The 18,515-nt window shown below is 34.5% G+C and overlaps 1 protein-coding gene across 10 annotated transcripts in view; it reads left to right on the top strand.

Moving 5' to 3' along the window:
• The window catches only part of LOC149065495 (cytoplasmic dynein 1 intermediate chain 1-like), a 123,672-nt gene that overhangs the window by 20,812 nt on the left and 84,345 nt on the right, over positions 1-18,515 (top strand). For all 10 annotated transcript variants that reach the window (XM_089253675.1, XM_089253673.1, XM_089253671.1 and 7 more), the window contains exons 3-5: positions 5,362-5,449; positions 8,575-8,692; positions 10,735-10,847. In XM_089253675.1, coding sequence (XP_089109801.1) covers positions 5,362-5,449; positions 8,575-8,692; positions 10,735-10,847 — 319 coding nt within the window. The remainder of the gene's footprint in view (positions 1-5,361; positions 5,450-8,574; positions 8,693-10,734; positions 10,848-18,515) is intronic.

The following is an 18,515-nucleotide window of genomic DNA, read 5'->3' as shown; positions in this document are numbered from 1 at the left end:
TGCTGATACCAAAAATTATCGAGCACTAACTTAAGAAAGTCTTTTTCATATTGATCTCTAGCTGAAAGGTTCTCCCACTCGATACCCAGGTAATTGAAATCTCGCAATATGACAACCCTCTTATGCTTACGCATGTAGGAAATTTCATCATGAAGTTTACGGATGTAGTTTAAATCCCTATTCGGTGGATTGTAACAAACCCCTACAATACATTTTTAATACCCCTACGACACCTTTTGTTTTCAATATCACTTCTCTGCACATTACTCTCTAGCCTTCAAACATGATTTCACGTATATCAAGACTCCACCCCCCTTTCCTATTCAATCTATTTCGTATCGTGAGATGTGTAAGAAAGATTCATCCCCATAGTTCGCCCAAGATTCTGTAATGGCTATAAGATCCAGGCCCTCCATAGCCATCACAGTTTCTAACAAATCTTATTACCCAAGCTCCTGGCATTTATTAGTACACATTTTAATTTGCCCTGTGATTCGAGAAGCCTAAGTAGAATCAATTTTGTAAGCGAGTATGTTTGCGTGAATGCCGACTTTGCTTTCTGTCAGCAAACAAGAAGGGAAGAAGGATCTATATTTATAGATAGTTCTAGGGTTGATGGAGCCGGATAACCAATTTTCCAGCTACTCTATTGAAAAACATAGTAGCATCATCTGATTCATCACGTGACCATCTCGGATTACATGAAATCGCTGTTTTTGATTAATTTTTTTACACTGTTTTAATCCACAGAACTTTAATCATTATTTTTTTATTTTTCTGAAATTTATTTGATTTTTAATGAATTTCTTTTATTTCCCTCATGCGTACAACGTTAAATCAATGAATCAATGAGAAGTAGTTACGCTCTGAAAATCTAAAAAAACAGAATTATTTGAAATTTTCCATTATGGGGAGGGGTGGGAGTTAGAGAATAAACCTTTTAATTCTAGGTATGAATAAATTTTATAGAAAGTTATGATTTCATCATAACTCAGCCTCACATTACTTGTTGCATGGCTCCCACATCCTAGATCAGGCCTGTAACTAGGCTGCAACTGAGGTACTATTCCAGGGCCTGCGCCACACGAATGGGAGCCCCACAAAAATGTACAATTATTTTGCATAACAATAACTCTTTCAAGTGAGCCCCAAGAAAAAGTCTAGCCCTAGCATTGATGGATTAAAAGAAGGGGCGACTGCCCTCCGTAGACAAAAAATATTTTATGGGTGTATCTCGTAACCCTAGAGGCCCTGGTTTATTGCGTCTTCCAACGAACCACACACAAAATTGCATTAATCCGTCACTGGATCAAGAACCGTAGGTGGGTCCCCCAAGCCAGACTTTTCGCAGGCCCTTCTATAGTAAATTTATAGCATGGAAAAACAACATCTTAGTAATTGCCATGTTTGTCCATGGAACCCCAACATTGAAACATATATTTATTGACTGGTCTTAATTTTGCAACTTCCCCCCTCATGTCAAGTCGTCCCTTGACCATAGGCAGGTACAGATTGGGCGAGTGCCCCCATTCCCTACAGAGAGCCTTTATTTGCTTATGGGTCAGGATGGCATATTGCAGGGCTCTCAATTGTTCTAATTTTTTGTTAAATGTCCTACTTTTTAGGTTTTATCCTACTTTTTGTACCAAATCTTGTCAAAAAAATGTGTGTAACTTTTTTAAAGGAAAAGAGAATCACACACTTCAAAGTATTGCCAAATAATGCAAATATAGTAGATTGCAATTAATGATTCTGCCAAAGCAAAAGTTGTATCATTTTTCAGGTTATTTGGGAGGGGTGTGTGTGGGCCATGTGGTTTATTAATTTTTCTTTTGCTCAGTTTAAGGGTTCAAAACTCATTTTGTGCCAATGTTTTGAGTAGTCATTAAAAACTTCTATCTGGATAAAAAATACAATTTTGTATTCACTACTTCATGGTCTTGGACTATTCATTGTACAGTAACTAACATTCATCATTCAAAGTTATGGTGCACATTTTGTGTAAAAGTGAAACAACACTTTACATAAAAAAGCAGTTGGATACATAGGCCTATTCTAGGTTTTGTGATTCTGATGCTACTATGAGAGATGGGACACCTCTTCCAAAACACTATAGGAGCATCGTCTCCAGAGAGGAGGAGTAAAAGAATGTAACAGACGAACCGAGTGTTAGTTTCTTGATTAGTATAATATTTAATTCCCAATGTACAGGAATTTTCTTCTTTTTTTCCTCCTCTCTGGAGGCGATGCTCCTATAGTCTTTTGGAAGAAGTGTCCATCTCTCATACGCCCCCACCAAGAGCTTAACTTGCCTCTTAAGGGCTTGTTTCGCACAAACCCACATACCCTTGAGGCACATGCTACCATTGTCTTGAACCACAGTTTTTGCTACTTGTCTCCACGTACATCTGTGAGAGAAAAAACGCGCGGGAAAGTCACTGCAAATCGGCTCCTCCTCCTTTTCTTTGAACGTGCGTATGGTTCCTGTCGTATCTTATTGTCCATTAACGACATCAGAACATCTGCTCATTAGAACTCACTACTTCACTATTTCTGCTTTTGACCTTGGAGAAATGTTCTCCCCCCCGTTTTTTTCCTTTTCTTATCCTTTTTTTTTTCATATCATGGATGAGCTATTGTATATCAACAATTCAGAGCAGTAGACTACCCTTCACCTCTCAAAAGGAATTCAGGAATACTGTGGCATTCAATATGTATGAACGTTACATAGATTACAAACATATACAGTACATATCTATCCAAAATTATAATACAAAAAATATATATACATAATTATTACCTTAATTATCTCCTGAATTCACCTGTTCCCAATCTTCTCTAGGTAATCTAGAGCACTGTTTTTCAACCGCCGGGCCCTGACATCATTCATACTGGGCCATGGGTGATTAGCCATTTCCTTTTTCCTCATTCAATTTTCTGTGGGTCGTGTGTTTGACTGAGCTTTCAACTCACAAAAATGAATGAAACCGGGCTGCGCTCTCACAAAGGTTGAGAACCACTGATCTAGAGAGATTATCGGCAGCCTTATGGCGCACTCCTGGTTTGTGTGTCATGATATAATTCCAACGTTGTAATGCTAACGACCAGTGGGTTAATTTGGGACTTTTCGGGGTCATTTCATTAAGGTACTTCAATGGATTATGATTACTAATTATTTCTACCTTCCTCCCATGAATCCATTTTTCAAATTTTTTTTAACCGAACAAGACTGCCTATGCTTCCTTCTCTATGCTTGCCCGATTCTTCTGAGCAGCACTAAGCTTTTTACTAGCGAATTCTATAGTCTTATAGTCTCCATCACTATTAATTTGCATTAAAAAGCAACCGACTGCATAATTGGATGCATCTGCATGAATTTGAAATGGCAAGTCAAAGCTGGTGTTGATAGAAAAGTTACCTGGCTGAGTTGTTCTTTAAGGTCCTGAAATGCTATTTCAGTATCTTTCCTCCAAGGAATAGGATTCGCCACTTTTCCTTTGGTCAACTCAGTGGTAATGCCAACTCTGCGTAGTTTGGAATGTATGACCAGTAAAATCCTACCAAACCAAGCAGCGATCTCACCTCTTTTTTAGTTGTGGGGCATTTTAATTCTAGAATAGCGGACACTTTCTCACAATCCGGAGAATGTTTACCTCCCCCTATAGTATGTCCAAGGTAAGATATTTCTTTGGATGCAAAACAACACTTCTTAATTCCTACAGTCAAATTCACTTTATTCAACTCCTCAAAGACTGCCTTTAAATGGGCTAGATGTTCTTCCCATGTATTAGAGAATATTACGATATCATCAATATACGCTTGGGCATAATTTGAATGTCATTGTAGAACGTTGTTAATTTCCCTTTGGAAAGTTCCTGATACGCCTGCCACACCAAAAGGCATAGCCTTCCACTGATATGCTCCGTTTGGAGTAATGAAAGCAGTTAATGGTTTGCTTTCCCTTTCCATCTTTATCTGCCCATACCCCCCTCAACAAGTCTAAAATCGTCAACCAGTTTGCGGCTCCCGCAATATACATAAGCTCCCAGGTGTCTTTCATAGGAAATGTGGGTATCTTAGTTACAGAATTCAGTGCTCTATAATCAACGCACATGCGCATAGTTACATCTTTCTTTGCAACACATACTATGGGGTACGCTATTTCCACCTAGATGGTTCTATAAGATTTAATTCTAACAGTTCACTAACCTGTCATTCAACTTCCGCGCGATATGCCATGGGAATGGAATAGCAATGCGGCTTCTTCCTTATTGTGTTTGGGAGCAACTCGATTTTATGCTCTCCCACATCAGCTGGCTTGATTTTATTTTTGAAAACAGATCAAAACTGTAAAATAAACTCCCTTAACTGTTCTGAATGATACTTGGTCAAGTAAAGAAAATTTAGAGTCTTGACTGTATCCAATAAATATAGGTCACCTGTCTCCACTGGAACATTCTCTAAATCTCTGAACTCCTCCCTCGAATATAACATTCACGGAATTAACATAGGAGATAGTGTTTGATTTTATTCTGATGAAGGTGTTTCACGTTCCCGTCATTCATTTTAACCAAAAATGAATGCCTAACCTTTTCCTCTTGAATTACCCCTGGCCCTTGCCACAGTGCATATAGTTTATTAGTCAAATCAGAAATCAGAACAATCACACACCATATCTCCGGGTTTGAAAATTTTATCCGATGACCCCTCAAATTATAATACTGGGCCATTCTTCCCTGCTGAACCTCCAAAAATAGGCTTGCCGTCTGGGCTGCTCGTTCCAGATGTCCTTTCAAATCTTCTAAATATTTTGCCACAGGGACTGTTTCGGTTTGAGCCCTGTAAAACTTTCTGGTTCATGAAAAATAGAATTGAGAGCAACCAGCAAATAAATGAGTGGCAACCATGGATTTTAGTGGAAAAATTGTTTGTCTTCACATCTACAATCACCCCTCTCAATTTGGGGGAAGAGTTCTGGGACATCCTGTATCAGTTAGCCCCTCTCACTGACTTTTAGGAGGAGGGCCACATACAAATGAAAACTATGCCACCAGACTTATCTCATTGGTGCAATCTTTTGCAGTTTGGCTTTTTTAGATGGCAGCACTGAAAATTCTCACATATCGCTAGATACTCTCCCAGACTGTCAAGTACACAAAGCACTTGCAGTAAAACTGTTTCAATAAGTGAATTGCCCATGGTGATAGAGTTATGCTCAGTTTAAAAGAGAGAAAGCATGGTTTTGGGAGGGAAGGGTTGGCATTGCCACCTATGTCCCTTCATATCTCTGCTGATAATTCTGATATTATATATGTGTAAATTCTGTTTGTGTAACTGTAGTGTAAATCACTTTATTTTCAGATAAAAGACAATGTTGGGACACTGTCTGAAATGGATCTTCGTGCTCAAACAAATGAGCTTCTTGAGTCTTTAGGCATTCCTCCTGCAGGTAAGAATTGTGAGAATCAAATATACGCAGATGACCATGTAGAAAAATTTTGAATAAATATATTTGTGTACATTTTTACAATACATGAGCAGATACACAGCTTAAAGGAAACATTGCATCATAGGTGCCACAGGAGCTCCAAGTTTTTCTTTTTCACTATACAAACTAACTCTAGTCATATCGACATAAAGAAATTAACTATGTATTGAATTGTATCTGAATTCTTTTTCTCTAGAGAAAGTCTTCTAGAGTAAACAACTCTAGTATTAGATTGCATTTACCCCTTTCAATTCTGGGTAGGGTGACACTTATTCACTTGTCATGTTTTACCTCTGTCTTTTCCTTATGGATAGAAGGGACTTGGCTGTGGCAAATTGTAGAGGCTCTATCTATTAGTGGTTGTCTTAGGTTTGAGGGAGATATATTTTTTTTTGTCAATTTCTTGGATCAAACCTTTCGGACCTAGTGTGTCAGCTTTTACATCAGTAGTTGAACATCTTACCGTTGTGCCACTCACAGCCGGGGTGGGATCTAAGAGGTGCCAAATGTCCATATATATGACCTGCAAGGGGAGAGTTCCATTGCATAGGTTGTTTGTCCTTAAAACAGAAAAGTTTTGTTTTGTTCTGCAATGTGCCCTTAGCTGACTGGAAATGTTTGGCGATAAAAATCTGCATAATAGTGTGTTTTCTAGTTTTCTTCAAATTCTTTCCAAGTTTGTTCTGTAGCAGCACTGATTATTCTGCGATGTACACTGCAGTTTTCAGCATATTCTGCTTTGGGTATGTTTGTAATTACGCTTATAGTTTTCAGAGCTATCTGTAGCTTGATCTAACAACCAGAATGACACCGGATTCAGTAGGTTGGCTATTGACAACGTGGAAAGAAGGATTCTGCAAACATTTTTTAGTTCCAAACTTTATCATGGAGGAAACTGTGATGCTGTTGTAGTGTAAGAAGGAGTTTTAAAGAACAGATAGATGAATAACAAAGACAAAATCATCTCTGCATCATTTAAAGGGTAATTTATTCGCAAGTTTCTAGTTGCATGGCTGATCTTTTCTAGATCTAACTATATATGACTTTTGGCAGTGGGGATATATCAAGTCCATGGTCTATCTTGGTGATGTTCTGTACTTAGCTTCCTAAAGAACATTTGTTGTCACATGTTTTGTTTGACCATGGAGAATGTTGTGCAAAGGATGCAGAGTGTGATCCTTTCCAGAGCAGTTGTCACATTGAAGGTGGTTGATGTCCTAGCTGAGGAAGTGTATGTGATGAATAAAGTGCAATGTTTCACTGTAATTTTGTCTGTTATCCATTTATCTGGTCTTTGTAACCCTGTTTTACATTACAACAATGCCACATTTCACTCAATGTGTGTCATTGTTCCTTGTGTGTTCCTTGTCATTTTAAACTTAATTTTTTTTTTCTCAATCTTTTTCCCCATGTAGTCATTAGCATCCTTACTAAGTTTGGTGTCATTCTGGCTGTTAGATTGATCTACAAATGGCTCTGAGTACTGTTAGTTTAATCACAAACAAAACCGTGTATATTGTATTGAGGGACTGTCACCTCGCAAAATTGGTTCCATAAAACAATTTAATTTTGCCTTAGCTCCTTCCACTTGTTCAGGGAGGAAGTGCCCTCCACCTGGTAAAAGTTCACATTTACTGTTGAGAGGTTTCATGCTACTGTTAGCAAGTCTGTGAATGCAAAGATTGGAGCTGAACAAAATGGTCAAATCTCAGCTAATAACTTACTTTATGTTATTGCTTGCATATTATATTTCCTTGTTCAGCAAAGCAAGCAAATAAATAGGCACAGACATAAATATACAATAAAATAAATGTAAAAATATCATAATTTAAGTAGATAAAGAAATTTGATGTTTTTATTTCATGAAAAGTATTACACTGTGACTATAAATGATTAAACTTACAAGAATTAGTTATTTTCATCTTTAAAACATTAGGTAAATCATAAAATGATAACGACTGAGAGCTGGACTTCATTTACAACCCTGCTTGATATACAGGGTTCATAGCAAATGGGAGTATGGCATTTTAGTGGCAAACCGTTCATCCTAGAGGCATACTTCCATTTAGAAAAAGTATCCAAATAATGTGTAGTACTCAGATATTCATGTTGGAAGGGGTTGTACAGTTATTAAAATAAAAATGTTAACTTTTTATACAAGCCTGGTGTGCCCAAAACCCAATTAGAAAGTTGTTGCCCTGTCTCTCCTGATGCCAACAAAAAAAAAATTCACGTTTCTAAGTGTGCAATATATGTAAAGATATTTGAATTAAAAAAATGGAGGAACTTTGAGAAAAACAGCTTTAAATGCAGAAAAACTATTTTACCCACATTTAACGCTGTTATTTCCCAAATTTCCCCCATTTTTCAAATCAGAATATCTTAGCAAATATTGCACTTTGAAAAGTGGAATTTTTTTCTGGTGGCATCAGGAGAGACATTGCAACAACTTTCTAATTTGGTTTTGGGGCACACCAGGCTTGTATAGAAAGTTAATTTTTTTATTGTACGAACTATGTAGCACCTTGAAACATGAAAGACATATCTGAGTACTACATGTTATTTGGATACTTTTTGTAATTGGAAGTATACCTCTAGGATTACCATACCCCTGTTTGCTATGCAACTCCGTATATCTGCATGGTGAATGGTACATAGATAGCATAGTTGGCTCCATCTCAGAGAATCTAATCAGGCATGCCATCATATAATTCTTTTATCAAGTTTATAAACTTGCAGCTTAATCCAATTTTGAAAAGTTTGGATCAAAAGTGTATCCCAGTTGATTGTATCAAAAGCTGTTTTGAAATCAACAATAAGTGCATACAATTTATGACATTTTTTTTAGCTAAAAAATCTTGTGTATTAATATTAATCTCATTCATAAAAATCTTATGTATTATCTTCAAGGATCAAAATGTTATCAAGTGATATGAAATCCTGTCTGCTTTTCTTTTTAAAAATTTAAATATAGCATTGCTTGCTTATAATGGTGTAATTAATTTAATCAGAATATTGGGAAATTATTTTGTGGTTTTTATTTATTTTTTATTTTGTTCTAGTCATCAGTTATTTTTATTTTATAGATTCAATTCCAATTCCTTCTAAGATAACCGAAACTACTACTGTCATGAAAAATAGCAGAGTTTCTCCAACTCCAGATGCAGAGCCTTCTGAAATTTCCACATATCTTGGATCCCCAAAGTATGTAGAATATTGTACTACATGGGAATTCATGTTTGAAAAACATTTATATTTCATACATGTGTGTCTGTAACGTAGAAAATTGAAGAAAAAATTTAATTGTAACAAACTTATTAGTTCATAGGAGACACTGTAGCCCAGTGCTTCTCAACCATCAGGTCCTGACATCAGTCCAACAGGACCTTTAAAAATCTCGCCACGGAGGGCAACACGCCTACAACAATACAATTATTTTTATCATTACACTTCACCCATAGTTAGAAAAATTGATGGCAGATAGCAGCACTATACATAGACATATACATTACACAGAAACAAACTTAACATAGGTTCAAAACACATACGTGCACCAATTTGTTAGAAGTTCTGCAGAGGAATGTGGACGAGGTGCATGTGTGGTTTAGTAGTGGTAGTCAAACCGGGCAGTGAGTGGTTCACTGTTTCATTTTTACCCATTTATTTTTCATTAGTCATGTGTATGACCGAGCCTTCCACTCGCAAAAAAAAAAAAAAAAAAAGAAATCAACTGGGCCGTGGGCTTTCAAAGGTTGAGAACCGTTGCAGCAGCCAATAGACTTTTATACAATGTAACTTTTCTGAGTGGATATCATTGGAACCAAAGTATAATAGACCTTTAAGCCACATTGGGAGAATAAAAACCATTTCGAACCATCTTTAAAATGCAAACTACAGCTGATGAGAGCATGTGTTTCTTGTAAAATTTCCCATGTGTGATAAAGTGTCTTTTACCTTCGTCATAAAGATATATAAATATTCCATAGTTGTTTATTTGAACTTGAGACAAATCTGTTACAATATTCTAAATATATTAACAAAAATTTGCACTAAGTTGATGTATAATAATAAGTGTTATAATGGTTTAAAAACTTTGGTTTGAAATTTTGAGAGACATATGTTTTTAGTACATCTTATTTTTCCTTTTATGAAATAATAGTTTTTTAATAAAAGTTTTTCATTTGCTGATAACACAGTCTGAAATGTTGGAGATAATAATGGTAGATATTTCAGCAAATCTGTCAAAAACATGTGGCACTTGGTTCTGGTGAAGTATTGTTATACTCTCTCCAATTTGGGTACATTATTTGATCACACATTCTGTGACAGACAAAAATGCTTGTTTAAATGTTTCTTCACTAAAACCACAACTAGATACCTGGCATTTAGGCACCACCAGGAGGTGTTAAATAAGCAGTTAAAAGGTCAATTCAGCATTTCTTCTGATCTAGCATCTGTTGTACCAGACTTGTCTACTTCCCTCCTAGTTGCTGCCCCTTTCTTCAAAGTTTTTACCAAGGGTTTTGAATCATTCTGCATATAACAGTATTTTCCATCATTCCCAAATATAAAAAAATTTCTGCATCATTCTTTGGAAAACGGTAAGAATTTACCTGTGTGAAAGTGCTTGTTTAGGTTGAAAACATGTAAAGCAGTGGCTATCAACTTGGGGCCTTATGCCCCCCCCCCTTTTACTATGGGATATTCTGACAAAAGGAGAGCCATGGCAGATGGTTGGATAGCCACAGGCAGCTGGGAAAAATACAGAGGGGAAAAATAAAACATTTAGGTTAAATATGGTGGAAAATAGTGTGAGTACTTTTAGAATCCAGCAGAACTACTCATCGAACCCCCACAGCAAGGAAGTTGACAGAACTCTAGACCAGGGATCCGGAGATCAACATTATTTATAAAATTTTTGCACAATATAAATTTACTCAGAAATCAATTTAAATAGTGAAACGAGTCTTGTCTCTGGATGTTATCTTGTTAAAAGAGAGTGCGAAAGAAGAAAACATAGCCGGTGTGATGGGGACCATTGGTGAAAAAAGGTTAAGAAATGCTGAAAAGTAAGGATAACTAAAGGATATCTATTATGCTTGTTAAAATTCATTATAGTTAGTAATTGCTTTGTTATAAAATGTTTTATATGTTTATAAATTTTATGTTTTGAACTTGCACTGTCATAAATTTTTTTGAGCAATAATTAAATTCACCTTAGATTTTTAATCATCATATTTTTTCAGGAAACCAGTTCTCAGTGTTGTGAATGTCCATCAAATGAACATAATGCCAAAAGAAATCGTTGCATATAACAAACAAACACAGACTTGCATAGCTAATTCAGAGAGAGAAGAAAGTAAGATATGATATATATGTTTTTATAATTTTTAATATAAGCTTTTGGCAAGTTATGTTATTTCTTTTATATTGCCACTTCCTGTATTCAAAAGTATAATACTGTTGACTTAACCCTTTAAGTGGTTTTTAAAATTTTCGATCCTCATTATAACTGGCACATTGGAAATAAAAACATGTTAGCAACCCTAGATATTTCTGGGTGACGAAATAAAGCAGATCAACTTTGGCACAATATCTCAGGATTGTCACTGCAAGGGTTAATGAAGCTACTGTTTTGGTGAAAGTTGTTTTTTAATGGCAAACAAAGATGTGGTTAAAACAGAGTTCCCAGTGATCTGGACAGTTAAGAAAATGGAAAATGGTTGAAGAAAGTTGAAATAAATGTAAAATATGTGGCAGAAGTCTGGGGAAAAATACAAATATATGGTAAAAGACAGGGAAAAGTTCTTTGAAGGGGAAACCAAACTTGAAAAACAAATTCAAAATTTGCAAAGTTGATTTTGAATTAGGCTAGTCATTCAGTAGTAGTCTTGTGCAGACACATAGTTTGTTATCGCTCGTAGTAGTGGATGACAAGTATTATAATTTTTTCTTCTGGAGTTTTTGGTCAGGGAAATCCTCAAGGCACCCTTTGCTGGGAACCCTGTAAAAATTAAAAATGATCAAAATGCTGATATTTTGTTGTACAGCTGCAGTTTTTTAATGAATATAAGAAACACTTGCAGCTATAAAGTTTGGAAAGAAGTAGGTGCTCAATGTTCAGAAAGATTTTAGTGTTATACAAGGGGCATAGCAAATAGGAGGTATGACATTTTACTGGCAAACTATTGATCCTAGAGATATGCTTCCAGTTAGAAAAAGTTTTCAAATAACGTGTAGTACTCAGATATGTCTCAATCATGTTTCAAGGGGTTGTATAGTTATTATAATTCTAAAAATGGAGGAAATTTGGGAAAAAATGTGTTAAATGCGTATAAAACGGTTTATAAAAAAAATTTTGGGTTTTTCCCCAACTTTCCTCTGTTTTTGGAATTTGAATATCGCAGTGAATATTGCAGGCTCATCATTTGCAGGAGGGGCAAAGCACATATACTCAATGTGTATATATATACCATTTCTAATGCATTCTTTAAAGCCAGGGGAGGGGGGGGGGAGCGATTGCCTTCCCCAAGACCTCTTCCCAAATGACAGGCGTGGAATATTGCTCTTAGAAATATGGAATTTTTTTGTTGGCATCTGGAGAGACAGAGCAACAACTTTCTAATTGAGTTTTGGGCACACAGAGACTGTATAAAAAGTTAATTTTTTTATTTTAATAACTATACAACCCCTTGAAACATGAATGACATATCTGAGTACATCATGTTATTTGAAAACTTTTTCTAATTGGAAGTGTACCTCTAGGATCAACGATTCGCCAGTAAAATGCCATTCTGCCTGTTTGCTATGCACTCTGTATATTTCTGTATCCATTAATTTTAAAAAATTCTTATACATTGAAAGTCTGATATAACGAGTACAGCTTATAATAAGAATCTTGTTATTACAAGTGATTTACTGGTGAGGATTATCAATGAACTAATTGTAATGATTCAAAAAATATTTGTTTGCAGTCAATTTTAAAATTAGGACACTTTCGCTATATCTACAAAATCCTTTAAAACACCAGTTTTTCCTTATTCTCTCTTCAATAATTAAACTAAGGGTGGATTACTGCCACTTACATACTCCTCATAAACATTGCTCTCAGTTTTTCTAAAAACAAATGGATACAGAAAAAGTCATATTTTGAACCCTTTTTCCTTTTGTAGGCATTCCTAATATGCATACATGTCCTATATGGGAATCAGGCATACGGGACATGTGGTGACTTCATTCAATTTTATTCTACTTTTTTCATCTCCAATGACCAGGGTTGGGTTTTTCACTTGACACTTGTCAAAAACCAGTTTAAACTGTCAAGAACTTGTAATAATGCTTATAGTTGGGAAAGATCGAATGGTAGATCATGCTGGTAAATGACTATAATTTATTACATTATTAGATTAAAATGATAAGTGGTATAGTTAAGTTACATAGTAGTAGTAAGCAGTAGAAGTAGTGGTGGTGATCACATTCAATGTGTGACAATATATGTGCTTCAAAGTAGGCGGGGCACTAGCTGTGCACTCATTTTTTATATGCAAATTAGTTGGGAGTGTTTCCAGATCACAACAATGCTTTCAAATGTATGATTTTTTTCTCTCATAGTAAATGTGTTGATAACAATAAACGTTTTTTTATGCTGACTATAATGTTTGACTGTTTGAAATATTAATTTATTAAATACGTAATATTAGTTTTTATATTCTAAATTTTTTGATCTACACAAGATTCGGTTCTTTAGTAAAATTAAATTACTGCATGGTATTCAATGAGAACAATACATAACTAATTTTATTCATTGGAAAACACCTATGATATTTTTTGATACAAATCCAAAGTTTCCAAACATTCTCTTGATCAAAGGCTAGCTGGCAGAACTTATCAGCCAAAGCATTGATGGCTTTGTTGAGATACAGCATTATTTGCAAAAGCTATTCTGTTAAAAAATTCCCTTCCACTAAATCATTGTATTAGACCAGGGGTTCTCAAACTGTGCACTGCAGCACCCTGGTGTGCTGCCAACCTTTGTCAGTGGCACTGCTCTGTGACACCCCAACAAAGGTTTTTGGAAGAGATTCTTTGTTAACCTGCTCTGGAAAGCCATGGATAAGCGTTGATTAGGGGGAGGGGTTCCACTGGTGGAAAAGTTTAAGAACCCTTGTATTAAACATTTTTCATGCAACATTAAGAGTGAAAAGGGAGAGGGGGGAAGAAGTTTCTTCATCTTTATGTCATATCCAAACAGCACAGTCGAGCAACTGCCACAGGTGGATAAAGTTTGAGAACCTTTCTATTAGGCATTTTTCTTGTTGCATTCAGAGTGAAAAGTGAGAAAGAGAAAAAGTTTCTTCAGAGCTTCTTGTCATATCCACACAGCAACAGTCTAGCAACTGCTAATTTTTCCTGTTGCCCAATTTCAAGCCAAATCATTTCGCACATTAGTCAGTCCATCAATTTTATATTTGGATGAAAGATGTATTATAATTTATGCACAGTAAGAATATTGTTTTAAATACCTGGAGTTTTTAGTAGCCACTTTGATCAATGTATGTATAGCACTGCTTTTGCAATGGCTTTCGTATAGTGAATGCAAATATAAGGTAAAAAAAACTCCCTTTCTTCAGTTCTTGATCAATTTCTGACTACATTCAAAGTATCTCAGCTGGAAGGCATCTATGTAGACATCTAAAATGTATCGTAATTCGTAATATGCATTAGATGGTTTCGCTCAAACTTTCCACAATTTCTAAAAAAAAAAAAAGGGTTTTATATTAAGAGAAAAAAAAATCCAGTTTTAGAACGATATGGAAGATAGGAAAAAAAAGGCATAATTTAACATATTGAAACCACTTATGAGGAAACGGAAAACAAAGTTGTCCGGTTTTCATGCATTTTGTTTGACCAAACGGGACATATGATGATTGCTCTTACAACCAGGATTTTTTTCGAATAGAGTTATCGATCAGTTATTGTTATCAGCAACTTTGAGTCCCCATGTATCACACTGAGCAGCTCTTGCACTGTAATAACAAAAATCTGACAGTGTATGCATAGCATGAAGAATTTTGTTGTAAACTGAAAATTTTGTTAGAAAAAAAGAGTACTGTGGATGAATATAATTATTTTACTGAAAATAATTTTATAGAGAGTAGAAAATTATTTAATAATGATATTAATATTTATTACTGGTATAATATTGTCATTTTAAACATTACATACAATCATTTCTATATTGAAATGCAGTATTCAAGGTTTTTGACAAAAAAAATACTTTTAGCATAACAGTTTAAACTGCCAAAAACTGTTATGCGTCAAAAACTTGCTAACCCTGCCAGTGACATGAACCATGGTCATCTTCCACTTTTCCGTCGGTTAAGCAAATCATTTAATTCTATACTGTGTCCATTTACTAATATCCAAACGAAATTATCTAAAACATTATTATAATCCAGATTAATAGCAGGAATATTCTACAACTTATTACCTGGCAGGGCAAAAATTTTAAATTCACTTAGAGCAATAAGTCTGTTAGGATGAATTCTACTGTAGTTTATGAATGATATTGCATACAAATTTCAAATTCAGTAAATATATAGTTATACCAAAAAGGAAATATTGATTTGGCAATTTACACAAAAAAAACTTCCTGGCATTAAAAAAAGTATTTCTCATATGTTGTATTTTAATTTCAGGAACTCCACATATTAAGGAATTAAAAGAATAAAATACACCAGTATTTGCTCTTATTTTTTTCTCTCCTATATTAAGCTGTTTTACACAGTTTAATACAAGCTCTCTACATAATTTAGCTAATGATTTTTCATGATTAAAAAATTTTTTTTTTTGACTTAGGCATATATATATATATATATATCTCGGTTTAGGTTAATATGAGCTTGAGATTTTTTCAAATATTTTGCTCCATATAATTGGAATTTTCAGAATTAGTTCAACTGTTGTAAGACAAAATAGCAAATGATGCCTAACTTGATCAACTCAGTTGATGCGTGGTCATAATTTTTCTTTTCAGTTGTCTGTTTGTTGAAACTGATCCCAATGTAGCTGGTTAAATACAGATGCTAGTCATTTAAACTTTTTTTCTGATGCAATTGATTTTACTGGTCCATCTTAAAAATGCCATAGTAGAGAAATGCCCTTAAAAATTCTAGACCTTTTTCATAAAGTAGGCTTTCTTCTGATGTTCACCAGTGTAAGACAGAAGGGATAGGAAAAGAATATTCCATTGAGAAATCAGCTTCACAAAATATCTGGCTGGTTATTAACAAAGTACAATACATCAGTTTTCACTAGATATCTTGTCAATACTGGTGAGACAAAGTATTGACTCTCTATTTTGGGCATCTCAATGCTGAAATTTCAGATTAGCTGGTTTTTACAGCTTCCAAATCTAGGTGTCTGATAAATGCTTATTTAAAGTCCAGACAAAAATGTTTTAAATCAACACTGTCAACTGTTGGAAAAACTATTTTTCCCCCTTTGGAAATTCTGTTGTTTGTATAATAATTAATCAATATGCTAAAGGCCATGTTGGACATGATAGTATACTTTTTCTTCTAGGCTCATCAGTCATCACACACTCAATGTGTTAATATGTTGAACAGCTTTATGTTTAAAATTTGAATAAAGAAGCTTCTTAAATCAGGCCTGTCTTCTTAAATTAGCAAAAACCAAGGAATTAGAAATTGTCAATGTTCACAACCTACTAAGGCCATCATCTATTCATGATGGGAGCAGTGTAAAGGTTAATAGCTAATAATTTTAAGCATACATGAAAAAACACAATTTCAATCTCAAAAAACACTATTACTACTAAACACTATTAAACTCTTTTATTAACTGGCTTTTAAACATGTAACTATTTTTTTTCTTCAAGTATATAATGTTTCCTGTATATATATATTTTTTCATACTACCCTGATTTTTCAAATATTTTTTTCAAAATTCAAGAATATTTCCCTAGTGTATTTTAAAAAATATCACTGAGTTAGACTTTAAGTAGTTATGAAATTCTCACAGCTGCACATTTTTGTTGGCAGATGTGTGACATGAAAGCTGGAGGATAAAAATAATAGGGAAAAATCGAAAGCAATAATCTAAATTTATTCAATTGCCGATAAAAAAAAATTTTCATTTAAAATTATGAGGTGTTTGATTCAAAAATAAAGGCTGTTTTTTTACAATTAGAATCATAAAAGTAGTATGGAATATGAACCATGAGTTTTAGAATTTATTTTGGATTTTATATATATTTTCAAACATTTCACTGTTCAATGAAACAAAAAAGGCTTTCATGTAAATTAAAATTTAGCTTAAAAGTTTTCGGGTTTTTTGGCCAACATGAAGTACAGTTTTTGTCTTTCGATGTTTCGTTCGCACAAGTGGCGAACATTTTCAAGAAATCTTAAGTTACAGTTGGCAAAGGGCTACTACTTACGCCTTCTCCCTGCTTTGAGTCGCACTGCCTCGTCGGGATTGGTATGTTGAGCCAGTCTGTTTTCCCCATTGGCTGAAGTTGTTCCTAAAGGCTCTGGATAATTCTTGGGTTTCTATCTCATCATTTTTAAAATGGGAAACCAAGCACTATTGATTTTCATCCTCTCTTCCTTTCTGTTGAAGCAGTTCTTGTGCTTTTGAATTTCTATTACTTCTCTCTTTCCACGTATTTTTAGAGAAGCAATAGAAATTCAAAAGCACAAGAACTGCTTCAACAGAAAGGAAGAGAGGATGAAAATCAATAGTGCTTGGTTTCCTCTTTTAAAAATGATGAGATTGAAACCCAAGAATTATCCAGAGCCCTTAGGAACAACTTCGGACAATGGGGAAAACAGACTGGCTCAACAGACCAATCCCGACGAGGCAGTGCAACTCAAGCAGGGAGAAGGCGTAAGTAGTAGCCTTTTGCCTGCAGTAACGTACGCTTTCTTGAAAACGTTCGCCACTCGTGTGAACAAAACATTGAAAGACAAAAACTGCACTTCACGTTGGCCAAAAAACCTGAAAACTTTTAAGCTAAATTCTAATTTCACTGTTCTTTTAAGCACAATACTTGCGTTAAACTGCTCATGAAAAATGCCCAGTGTACATTAATACTATCAACATTTCTTTTGATTTTTATGTTTCTGAAATAAAGTTTTCTGCATTTTTGCGATTTTGCACTGCATTGCATGATGTGTGCCTCTTCATTTAATCAAAAGTACACATATCTAAGCCCAATGTAATTATAACAACCATCATAAAATTTTCTCTCATCAGCGCAATTTTTTTTTGCAAAAATAAAATTATTCAGTTTTTTCACTCAACCTTTCTTTACATTAAACACTATATAATAAACTTTACTTAGTTGGATGTGTGCAATTTTTCATGCTGCAATTTCTTAAAGATTCTTAAATTTCTTGGATCATGTGAATCTGTTTACTGAAAATCCTTCATCAGTTATTTGGGTCAAAGCATACTATGATTAAAAAACTTGTGTTACTAATAGAAACATGAGTTTTTACTCTCATACGCAGAGACACACGAAGTAAAACTTAGGTGATGGTTGTGAATATGTGTGCATCCTGTTTATATGAAATTCACATTTAAGATATATATTTTCCTGTTCAAAAAGTATCTCCAGTCCTATCTTTTCCCTCATTTCAGAATTTTTTCTGATTAATATGTTTATGCTGTATAGTCCTGACAATGATGTATTAAGAAGAATCCAGTATGTGTATTTCCCCAATGAAGTATTCATTCCATTTCAGAAAAGTAATTTAGAATGGTATACTTCACATCAACATTTCTTCAATTCCAACCTTTAAAAAATATTTAAAAAAAATACCTCTTTAATATCACTAACATAGAACAATTCTTTTAGAATACTCACCTCATCACTCCCTTCATTTAAATTGTTACTTTGTTTAAATTTCACGTTACTTTTATTGAATTAATTCTGATCACCCTTTCACAACAAAATTGTTTTTTGATTTCTTTAAGCTTTTATTTTATTATTATTTATTTC

The sequence above is a fragment of the Pholcus phalangioides genome, unplaced genomic scaffold, assembly GCF_987345545.1.
Source record: "Pholcus phalangioides strain wild (caught in Gottingen) unplaced genomic scaffold, Ppha-v1.0 ptg000039l_1, whole genome shotgun sequence".
Classification (NCBI taxonomy): Eukaryota; Metazoa; Arthropoda; class Arachnida; order Araneae; family Pholcidae; genus Pholcus; species Pholcus phalangioides.
The sequence above is the reverse complement of the archived record's forward strand: the minus strand, read 5'-3'. Positions and strand labels throughout refer to the sequence as shown.